This window comes from Camelina sativa, chromosome 11 (assembly GCF_030686135.1).
Source record: "Camelina sativa cultivar CO46 ecotype springtype chromosome 11, ASM3068613v1".
Lineage (NCBI taxonomy): Eukaryota > Viridiplantae > Streptophyta > Magnoliopsida > Brassicales > Brassicaceae > Camelina > Camelina sativa.
In genome coordinates, this window is record NC_141890.1 from 48,349,030 (window position 1) to 48,361,195 (window position 12,166).

Consider the following 12,166-nt stretch of genomic DNA (forward strand, 5'->3'; position numbering starts at 1 on the left):
TTTGGGAGGATTTCTTAATCGGAAAGTTTTTGAATGCTTGGGCACCTCATGTGGGGAAGATTCACAGGATTGTGAACAAGATCTGGCGTCTAGGGGATAAATCTTCTCCCATTGATGTTTTTGTGGTTAATGACTCAACAATGAAGTTCAGGGTACATAGTGAAGCTATGATACAAAGAATTTTGACTAGAGGAATGTGGAATATTGTGGGAATTCCTATGATAATGACTAAGTGGACACCTTTCGCAGAAGAGGCGCAGCCTGCTCTGCGGTCTGTCCCTTTATGGGTTGTTCTGAAAAATGTTCCAACCACTATGTTTACGCATAAGGGTCTGGAATTCTTAGCTAGTGCAGTCGGCAAGCCACTGAAGCTACATCCAAAAACAGAGTCGTGTGTGAGTTTTGAGGAAGCACAAATTCTTGTGGAAGCTGACTTGACAAAAGTCTTACCTGCGGAGTTTCATTTGGCGGGTGTGGAGGAGGGTGAGTTGGATGTGGTGGGTCGTTACTCCTATCCTTGGCTTCCTCCCCAATGTAGTGGTTGTCGAAAATGGGTACAGTCGGCGTGTCTTGCAGCTGGTCCAGAAGATCCCTCAAACAATAATGTTGGTTCTACGACTCCTAATAAGAGTAGTTCTGAGGTTGCAGTTGTTCCGGGAGCGAATACCCTCGTCCTTAATGCGGGGAGGGGTGTTACTGATAGTGCAGAGCAGGATAAAAGTACAGAGCCAAACACAGGTGATCAAGGCTGGATTGCAGCTGGTCCGGAAGATCCCTCCAACAATAATGTTGGTTCTACGACTCCTAATAAGAGTAGTTCTGAGGTTGCAGTTGTTCCGGGAGCGAATACCCTCGTCCTTAATGCGGGGAGGGGTGTTACTGATAGTGCAGAGCAGGATAAAAGTACAGAGCCGGACACAGGTGATCAAGGCTAGATTACTCATAAAAAATCTGGTCATAAGATAAGTCTTACTAATGGAACTATAAAATCAGCGGAACGATTTGGCGATATGTCTATTCTGTCAAATTCCTATTTTGTGCTTAGTGAGCACTGTGAGGAAGAATGTGAGGAGCAGGATGCAACGATCGCTGTTGACCCTAAAGAGGATGAAGATGTTAATCCCGTGGAGACTACAGTGGATATCGAGGAACCTACAGATACTATGGTAGGGTTTCAACACATAGTGTCTGCAGAGGAGAATACAACTGTTGCGGATATGAGAACAAGGAAAGCTCAGGGAGTAAAGACTACCGTTCCGCTACGTGAGTCTATTCCTCGTGTCTCGAAGGAGAATCATAAATTTGGCTGCAACCCTCCGACTCAGAACCCCAGGATCAAAGTATGAGGTCCTCTCATCAATAATTTTTATGTCGAGTTTTTTTTGGAATGTCCGCGCTTTTAACAAAAATGCTAAGCATTCCGTAGTTTGAAATTGGATGAGAAGTGAACAGTTCCAGTTTGGGTGTTTACTTGAGACAAGAGTGAAGGAAAACAAAGCTGAGAGGATTGTTGGCTCTGTTTTCTCGGGTTGGTCTTTTATTTCTAATTATAAGTTCAATCATAGAGGCAGAATTTGGGTGCTTTGGAATGCAAGGGTGCGTGTCACCATGTTTTTCACAAGTGGCCAGGTGATTACTTGTTCGATTCTAGCTGATGGTTTGCAGGCTGAGTTTTTTGTGTCCTTTGTCTATGCTTTGAATAGTGTTGAGGAGAGGAAGGTTTTGTGGTAAGATTTAAAGAATCATCAAGATTCTCCAGTTATCCGCACAAAGCCGTGGATGATTTATGGTGATTTCAATGAAATATTGGACGCTGAGGAGCACTCTCTTCATGCTCACACTCAGATTATACCTCTTGGAATGATAGACTTTCAAGAGGCTGTGCGATATTGTTCTTTACAGGATCTACACTCTCACGGTCCATGTATACTTGGTGTAATAAACGTGATGCAGAGCTGATCTGTAAAAAGTTGGATAAGGTTATGGTTAATACCACAGGTGCACTCTCACTCCTATGGTGTTTTTGAGTCTGGTGGTTGCTCGGATCACCTTCGTTGTCGTATCAAGCTTGGGAGGGACATGGTGAGAACCACAAAACTTTTTAAGTTTACAAATGCTCTCGTAACAGATGCAAATTTCAAGCCATTGATAAAAGAATACTGGGATGGCACGGAGGAAATTTTTCATTCTACTTCTGCTCTGTTTTGCTTCTCCAAGAAACTAAAAGCTCTGAAACCAAAAATTAATCAGCTTAGTAAAGAGGCGCTGGGAGATCTGACGAAGAAAACGAGAGAAGCCTATACTAAATTATGTCAATGTCAAACGGTTACTCTCAATAATCCACTGAGAGAAATATGCGGAATGAATCAGAAGCCTACAGTCGTTGGCTGCATGTTTCAGAGTTGGAGGAGAGGTTTCTGAAACAGAGGTCAAAGCTACACTGGCTAAGGGTCGGGGATGGAAATAACAAGGTTTTCTACAATGCTTTTAAGGCTAGAGAAGCTAGAAATGCTATTAGGGAAATCAAGTGTCCGGATGGGTCTGTAGTGGACACGCAAGAAGAAATAAAGGAGGCTGAAAGGTTTTTTAAAACCTTTTTGGGACATATACCGGACCACTATATGGGCTTATCCGAGGATGATATTCGTCGTCTACTTGCGTACTGATGTTCAGAGAGAGATAGAGCAAGTTTGCAGGGTGATATTACAGAGGATGAAATTTAAAGTGTACTATTTTAAATGCAAAGGGAGAAAAGTCCCGGTCCTGATGGCTATACAGTGGAATTTTTGAAAGCAACATGGTCTATCCTCAAACATGACTTTGTTGTTTCCATCCAATCTTTATTCAAGTTTGGTTTTCTTCCTAAGGGTATCAACACAACAATTCTGGCCCTGATACCGAAGAAAAAAGTGGCGACTGAGATGAAGGATTAGCGCCCTATCTCTTGCTGCAATGTGATATATAAAGTCATTTCCAAGCTTCTTGCTAACCGACTTAAGAAGATTTTGCCAGAGTTTATTTCTCTGAACCAATCAGCTTTCGTCAAGGATATATTGTTAATGGAGAATGTCCTTCTTGCCTCCGAAATTGTCAAGGATTATCATAAGGAAAATGTATCCCCTCGGTGTGCAGTTAAGATAGACATGTCAAAAGCCTTTGATTTAGTTCAGTGGTCATTCCTTCTCACTGTTCTTAAAGCTTTAGAGTTTCCTCCAATAGTCATCAAATGGATAGAACTCTGCATCACCACGGCTTCTTTCTCAGTCCAGGTGAATGGGGAGCTTTCAGGGTTGTTCCGTAGTGCTAGAGGACTTCGGGAAGGCTGTTCTCTCTCCCCGTATTTATTTGTTATTTGTATGCAAGTGCTATCCACAATGTTGGATAAGGAAGCTGTGGAATAACATATTGGATATCACCCCAAATGTCATAATCTGCAACTCACTCATTTTTGTTTTGCAGATGATCTTCTAGTTTTTACGGATGGCACAAAAAAATCCATCGAAGGCACCCTATGCATCTTTGATCAGTTCGTAGACTACTCTGGTCTACAAATAAGTCTCGAGAATTCAACTCTTTATATGGCAGGGGTGAGAGAGGGGGACCGATCATACATTCTTAACTCTTTCCCCTTTGCCACTGGCACCTTACCGGTGAGGTACCTTGGTCTGCCTCTACTGACTAAGCGAATGACAGTACAAGATTATGATCCATTGGTTGAGCTGATTAGAGAACAAATTGGTTCCTGGACAACACGCCACCTCTCCTTTGCAGGGCGGTTACATAGATGTTGGAGATAAGATAAATGATAGTTAATTAACTCCTAATTCTGTACAGGGGATAAACAAATGTAAATCTTAATTTGTTATTTTTTTAAGTCGAAATTGGTGCATGATTGCATGAAGATTAAGAAGCCTAACTTCATTAAGCAATAACATGCCGAAATGTGAACGCCAAGGAACTAGAAAATTAAGAAAAACAAAATGCATAATTAACTTGAATTTTGGTTGGTACAATTAACACTTGATATATAATACTGTTTCTGTAGTTTCCTCACAAAAAGATTCTTGTAAATGTTGGATGGATATAAATAATATGCTATCTAACACTTGCTCGAATAAAAATGATAATGATGATAATAATATCTTGCTTTAGTTTGGTTGGAAAATGAATTTTTGCATGCTTTGTAATAATGTTTGTAATTAGTAATGAGACACTTAAAGATGGATGAATGGTAAGTTTGGTGTTTTACCAACCAAAGTGTCTTTGAGCTTTCCAAAAATTTCTACTATATAAATCAACACTCATATCCTAACATTGCAAACACAAACATCTATTAATAAATAAATTTTGCTTTATTTTTTATTCTGATCTTTCATAATTAAGAAAACAAAATGCTAGGTTTGAACAAAAAGGTTACAACTGTTGTAATGACGATGTTTTGGATTACACTAATCAGTATATCGTGTTTGAATGCAGAAACAGAGTTATTTATAAATCCAATAGACTGCTTCAACTCAATCAAGAAGACTCAGGGATGCAGCGATGCCATTGGTGATATACATCACTGGGACTTCAGCCATCTAAAACGTGCTTGCTGCGAAGCACTCGAAGGTTTAAGCGAAGGATGTTGGCCCATTGTCTTTCCAGGACAACCCCTTGTTCACACAATGATTAAAGGCATATGTTTTTTTCTATAGAAAACATATGGTCGTTATTTATGATCAAAAGCATGCTAGCAAGTAAACAATAAATAATGTGTGTTGTAATGCGTTTTATCTTCTTCTTCTTTTTTTTTTCCTATTGTATTTGGGTTTGGTTTGTTTTTTTTTTTTCCTTTTTATTAAAAATTATGATTTGGGAGGATATAAAAAGATCCCTTATATAATGAGAAGATATCCTATTAATAAGCCTCCCTTGTTTCTATCAGCCAGTAAAAATATATTTTGTTGTTGTTTATTATATTTATTTTTTTCACTCTACCACTATCTCTACGTAGTTTATTTAGTGTTCAATATTACGTGTACAGAAGAATGCATGGACTGTTGCATGACATGTGTGTTTATTTTAGATATAAATAATTCTATGAATTACTCGATTCCATTAGTAATGAAGATTCAGAATATATATATATATATATATATATATATATATATATATATATCATCCAGATTATGTTGCTGTATTGTTGAAGATGTGAAACCATCAGGGGATTCTCTTAAAATAGACGTGAAGAATCAACACTACTCAAAATCAGCGAAACTCTATAGAGAAAGAAGATCATTTTTTTTTCCTTGTCTACATGTACTAATTAACTGGTTCATTATATTTTAAGGTATGGTGGTCAGGTGTAATTTAATTTCAATATGCTCTAATTAACGCCCTAACTAAAAATAGTTTGGCAAATTAATAAAGAAAATTTCTCTTTTCTAAAAATATATCCAGAAAAAAGCGAATAGCCAAAGAAATTTCTTGGAATCTCTTTCACAATTCCTTAATTAATTAAAGGCCTTCAACTACTCTTCAAGCATCTATATAAATCCCAGTTAGCATAGAAAGCAAAGATCTTTAAAAAATCCAAAAGAAAATAATATATTGATATAAATTAGCATTCTCACGTCACGTCTGTACATCTTTCTCCTAGAAACAACAAAAAAAAAAAAAAAAAAACAAAAATGGCAAGAATTTCATTAGCGATATGTCTAACGTTACTTGTCACGTTAAGCACCGTTTATGAAACACAAGGGACCTTCTCGTTACCCCATTACTTGGAAAAATTTCCCAAAGTGGGCAAAGACTTCGAGGCTTTCGCAAACAAAGGTATGTCGGACTTCCTTGGTGACCTGGAGGGTATGTGTCCCAAAACCGCCGAGTTCAAGAATTTATTTGCAACGTTGAAGGATTACATGGCCTCCTTCGGTTCCGGGTCGTCAAAAGATATCAAGATGGAGTTGTCAGAAAAATCCGAAAAATTGTTCAGGGCTATGTCTGTTTTCGACACTAGTAAAGGCGGAACATCAGTAAGTAGTTTTAATACAATATTCATATGGTACGTAACGTATGTGATCATGATAGTTTTTGCTTTTGGCGAGATAGGATGATTCGTGGAATCTGGTGGATGGCTTGTTGTCAATGGGGAAGGGTTTGATGGAGATGAAGAAGAGCGGTTCCCAGGAGTTAAATTTTGAACAAAGAAAAGAACTGATCGTGTCTATGGTGGAATGGACCCGAGGGATTGGTCTATTCGTTAAGGCCGCCTCCGAGAGTAAAGGACAATCTATTGATCTGTCATCTTTTGGGATTGACTATGACAACAGTGTAGAATCTCCTATTAAAAGAGCTATGTACGAAACACAAGGAACATTCTCACTACCCCATTACTTGGAGAATCTCCCTAAAAAGGCCCAAGACTTTGAGCCTTTCGCTTACAATGGTATGTCGCACTTCATCGATAGCCTAGAGAGTAAGTGTCCTGCGACAACAGAGTTCAAGGATTTCTTTGTAAAGCTGGAGGACTACATGGCAACCTTCAAGTCGGCATCATCCGGATCAAAAGATTTCAAGGTGGACATGTCAATAAAATCTCAGAGGCTCTTCAAGGCTATGTCTGTATTAACTGGTACTCAAGGCAGCGGGATATCTGTAAGTTCTATAAGTAACTATATCTATATACATATATCTGTCAGATGTTCGTCGCTCGCTGTTTTAAATGAGATATATAAATAGATTGTTTTTTGGGCGATAGGTGGATTCGTGGAGGATGCTCGATGGTTTGTTGTCAATGGGAAAATTTTTGGTTGAGATGAAGAAGCATGGTTCCAATGAGATAACTTTCGAACAAAGGACAGAAATGGTTGGGTCTATGGTGCAGTGGGCTAGAGCTATCGGTCTTTTCGCCAGGGTGGCCTCTGAGAAGAAAGGAAAAACCATTGATCTATCACCTTTTGGTATTTTTCATGCCCGAAATTATGGAAAAGGTAACTTCAAAACATCCAGCGAGCTCTAATCATCCTATGAAAAAAGAACCCTCCAAGTAAAGATATAACAAGTGAGTGTAAAAAGTAATAATGTTTTCATTTTATATTGACAGCCCTGCATTGTAAGACACGAGAGAGCTGTAGAACATTTTTGGCTATTATAACTATTAATATTATATTGCTAATTCTTTTTAACTTGCTATATATAGATATTTAGATCTATTAATTATTGAACAGTCTTACGTAACAGATGTGAAAATATATATACTGTATACAGTATTAACGTCCAATCCACACCACACGAACCCGTGGATTTTTCATTTTCTTGCTATGAATTTGATCTTCATTTTCTTGTCTTATACACGATTTATGCGTCTTGAAACACACACAAGCTTACCAGCCAGCGTTACCTTTCGATCAAGATTAATGTGTCTTGAAACACACGCAAGCTTACCGACCAACGTTTGCATATATCTCAGGGGATCTATATATATAATTATATATATTGTTCTCAATCTCAATGTTTTCGACATAATTAGGAGTCTGTTTTTTACTATTCTTGTAAATCAGTGTCATAGAGAGACATTTTTGTGTGGGAACTTGCCGATACAACTATCGAAGGTGTTGTTAGGGAAAATGATATTTGCTTTATGTTATTGTGTATATCTTTAGTCAATATTCTCTACTTGTGCATAAAATCTATTGTATCTATATATACTCTTTACATATCAATAAGATAAACAACGCTTTTCTCTGAGATTTACATGGTATCAGAGTCAAGTTACAAAACCCTAAATAACAAAAAAAAAAATCTTCTCCGCCGTTTCTTGTTTTTCAAGGAAACAGGTTTTCTAATTCTACTCTTTGTCTCCTATCTACACGATGGCTACAACATCGGCTTTTTCTACTACTACTACTAAGGAATTGATCACGTCTTCTCCTTACCACCTATCCTCTAATGATCAGCAGCATCATGTTCTTACTCTGTTTCTCCTTAATGGTGAAGAATATGAGAAGTGGGCTAAGATTGCACGCAACAATCTCGCAACAAAGCATAAACTTGGTCTTGTCGATGGTACTCTTCTTAAACCTGCTACTGATTCTCCCGATTACCAATGGTGGGTTCAAGTCAACTCGATGTTATGCGGCTGGCTCTATGCGAGTTTAGATCCTCAAGTCCAGAAGGTGATCCCGTTTGTTGACAACGCAAAAGTCCTATGGGACAATTTGCGTGTTCGTTACTCTATTGGGAATGCTTCTCGTGTTCACCAAATCAAATCTTCTATTGCTCGATGTGCTCAAGATGGTCAGCATGTTGCTGATTATTTCGGCCAACTCAAGGTCATGTGGGATGATCTTGATGATTTTGAGCCCTTTATTGATTGTTGTTGCAATTCTCCATCCTGTCCTCAACGTCTCAAGCAGCAAGCACGTCGAGATCTTGAGCGTATTCATCAATTTCTCATGGGTCTCGACGCTTCTCGGTTTGGTACTACACGTACCAATATTCTTAGCCGTCTCAACCGCGACACCGATGCAACACTCGACCATGTTTACTCTGAAGTTATTGATGAAGAACGCCATCTTATTGTGGCTTCATCTAAAGAAGAACATATTGATGTCGTCGGTTTTGCTGTGAAAGCTGGTGTCAATGCTATTGCATCTGCTACACGTCTCACTCAAGGACCATGTACTCACTGTGGCCGTACCAACCACTCGGTGGATACATGTTTCAAACTTCACGGCTTGCCCGATTGGTGGATCGAGAAACATGGTGATACTAGAGGAGGATCACGATCCGACTCCAATCGAGGTAGAGGTCGTGGGCTTTCCTCTCCTGCTTCCTATCGTGCTAACAATGCTCAAGCTTTTTCCGAAGCTGAACTCCCTGACTTACCTGGTGTTAGTAAGGCCACCTGGTCTGCTATTGTGAACTTGTTAAAACCTGACCAAACCTCTGGTTCCGATAAGCTCTCCGGTAAGCATTCTTGTGTTGAGTTTTTACTTGACTCTGGAGCATCTTATCATATGATAGGTGATGATGATCTCCTTGTGGATGCGCATGACATTCCTAGAAGTATTGTTGTTCTTCCCAATGGAAAACATACTTTCGCTACTAAAGAAGGGACGATGATCCTTGGAGATCACGTTAAACTGAATCGTGTTCTCTATGTTCCTGATCTTTCTTTCACTCTCATCTCTCTTGCTAGACTTTGTCTTGAGCTGTCCTGCTATGCTTTATTTACTGATACATTGTGTGTTATACAGGACCATACTTCGAAGATGCTGATTGGCGCATGTGAAGAGAGAGATGGGGTTTATCACTTTGTGGAGCGGTTTCAGCACGCGTCAACAATGTCAAGAAATCCACAAGAACTCTTTGGCATGAACGTTTGGGGCATCCATCTACGAAGATTTTATCTAGTTTTTTATCTACTTTACCGGATTCTGCACACCATAGTAGTGACAATAATGATTTTTGCCAAGTTTGTATTCAAGCTAAACAAACGCGGTAAGTTTTTCCCGAGAGTACTAATAAAGCGGACACATGTTTTTCTTTGATACATTGTGATATCTGGGGACCTTACAAAATTGCTTCTACGTGTGGAGCACACTATTTTCTTACTATTGTCGACGACTACTCTCGGGTCGTGTGGACCTATTTGCTTCTTGCCAAAAGGGAAGTTGCCATTCATCTCAAACAATTTGTGGCCATGGCTCATCCACAATTTGGAAAAAAGATCAAAGTCGTTCGTAGTGACAATGGGAGTGAGTTTCTTGGTCTTCATCATTTTTATAAAGATCAAGGCATTCTACATCAAACTTCTTGCGTTTATACTCTGCAAAAAAATAGGAGAGTTGAGCGCAAACATCGTCATATTCTCAACTTGGGGCGTTCTTTGCTCTTTCAAGCTGACTTACCAATTCGTTTTTGGGGCGAGAGTGTCCTCACGGCTGCTTATTTAATTAATCGCACTCCTATTCCGCTTCTACAAGGCAATAACCCGCATGAGCTTCTTCATTCTACTCCTCCAAATTTTGCACAAGTTCGTGTATTTGGTTGCTTGAGTTTTGCCAAACGCCATTCTTCTCGTCGTGATAAGTTCCAAGAACGAGGTCGAAGATGTATCTTTCTCGGTTATCCTCCTAATCAAAAAGGTTGGCGTGTTTATGACATGGAGACCAAAGATATTTTCGTCTCGCGTGATGTTATCTTCAACGAAGATGTTTTTCCGTCTTTTTCACCTTCTGTCTCCGAACAACCTGTTGCGTCTCCGGTCATTCCACTAACGCTTATCGACTTAAATAATTCAGTTGCCAAGACAACACCTCCGACTCTTGAAAACAGGGGGAGTCTTCCCACACCTATCCCTACTACAGTCGTTGATTCTCCGCCTACTACAGCTATTGTCTCTCCTCCAGCTCCTAGTAATGATGTTGTTGCATCTCCTGAATCCGCTGCTGTCTCTGATGAGAATTCTGATGATTTTGATGTTGGTACTGAACCATTTGGTCGTGGTCATCGCACGAAGTTGCCGTCTACTCGGGTTAAACCTTATGTTGCTTACCTCGCAGGTCACGCTGAAACTCTCATCTCTCTCAAACCTTCGTCTACTCCAGCATCTTCAGGTACTTGTTTCTATCCTATAGCACACTATGTTTCTTGTGACAAATTTAGTTGCGCCCATCAAAAGTTCCTTTCTGCCGTGACTATGGTTGATGAACCGGTTACTTATAAGCAAGCAGTTCAACTATCAGAATGGCGTGACGCTATGCGCAAGCGATCGACGCACTCGAACTTAACGAGACCTAGACGCTTGAACGTCTTCCACCAGGCGTAAAGCTCCTGGCTATAAATGGGTGTATCGACTCAAGTATAATTCGGATGGTACCCTTGAACGGTATAAGGCGAGGTTAGTAGCTCTTGGTAATCACCAAAAAGAGGGTGTTGATTTTTCGGAGATATTTGCTCGGGTTGCTAAACTTCAAACCGTTCGTACCTTACTTGGTGTTGCTTCGGATAAAAATTAGAAACTCCATCAGATGGATGTTCACAATGCATTCTTACATGGCGATCTTTACGAGGATATCTACATGAAACCACCTCCAGGTTTTTCTTCCAGCTGATCCGTCTCTTGTGTGCAAACTTAAAAAGTCCATTTATGGTCTTCGGCAAGCTTCTCGCTGCTGGTTTTCCAAGTTATCTACAGCTCTTCTTGACTATGGCTTTGTACGTTCTCACAAAGACAATTCCCTGTTTACCTATCGGCGTGGTGCTGTTGTTCTTCATGTTCTTGTCTACGTTGATGACTTGATTGTTTGTGGTGCTGATTTGGTAGTTCTCAAATTGTTTAAAGCTTATTTATGCCGCGCTGTTTCAAGATGAAGGATCTAGGCATATTGAAATACTTTCTTGGCATTGAAGTTGCTCGTGGACCTGATGGCATCTTTCTCTCGCAACAAAAATATTGTATTGATATCATCGACGAGTGTGGTTTGTCTGGCTTGTGTTCGGTTGATACTCTTTTGGAGCAAAATCATACGCTGTTGGATTTTAAAAGTGCACCGCACTCGGATCCGACACAATATCGATGTCTAGTTGGACGTCTTGTTTATCTCACTCATACTCGTCCGGAGTTAAGTTATGCTGTCAACATTCTTGCACAGTTTATGCAGACACCTGTTACGGATCATTGGGATTCGGCTCAGCGTTTGGTTCGTTACTTGAAGTTTTCACCCAGCCAAGGTGTTGTTCTATCTTCCACAGCTCCTCTTCAAGTGAATGCCTATTGCGATTCTGATTTTAATAAATGTCCTTCTACTAGACGGTACCTTACAGGTTATATAGTAATGCTTGGTGATTCTCCACTTCAATGGAAGACAAAGAAGCAAAGTCGTGTGTCGCTTTCATCGGCTGAAGCAGAGTATCGTGCCTTGGCTATGACTTGTACGGAGCTATTGTGGCTAAAGGAAGTTTTGCAGTTCCTTGGTGTCGATCATTCTCAGCCAATGCGTTTATTCAGTGATAGTTAAGCAGCTCTTCAAATCGCAGCAAACTCTGTTTTTCATGAACGCACAAAGCATATTGAGAGTGATTGTCACTTCATTCGTGATGAAGTTACTTCCGGTGCCATTACTACCGCTCATATCCCAACTGAAGAACAGTCGGCTGACATCTTCACTAAAACCCT

At 39.8% G+C, this 12,166-nt stretch overlaps 1 protein-coding gene across 1 annotated transcript; it reads left to right on the forward strand.

Moving 5' to 3' along the window:
• The first annotated feature begins 5,541 nt into the window (after positions 1–5,541).
• On the forward strand, positions 5,542–7,169 carry LOC104726760 (uncharacterized). The gene is made up of 3 exons (XM_010445691.2): positions 5,542–6,017; positions 6,094–6,639; positions 6,743–7,169. Exons 1-3 carry the CDS (start codon positions 5,673–5,675, stop codon positions 7,001–7,003), a joined length of 1,152 nt encoding a protein of 383 aa, XP_010443993.2. The 5' UTR covers positions 5,542–5,672; the 3' UTR covers positions 7,004–7,169.
• Positions 7,170–12,166: the final 4,997 nt, after the last annotated feature.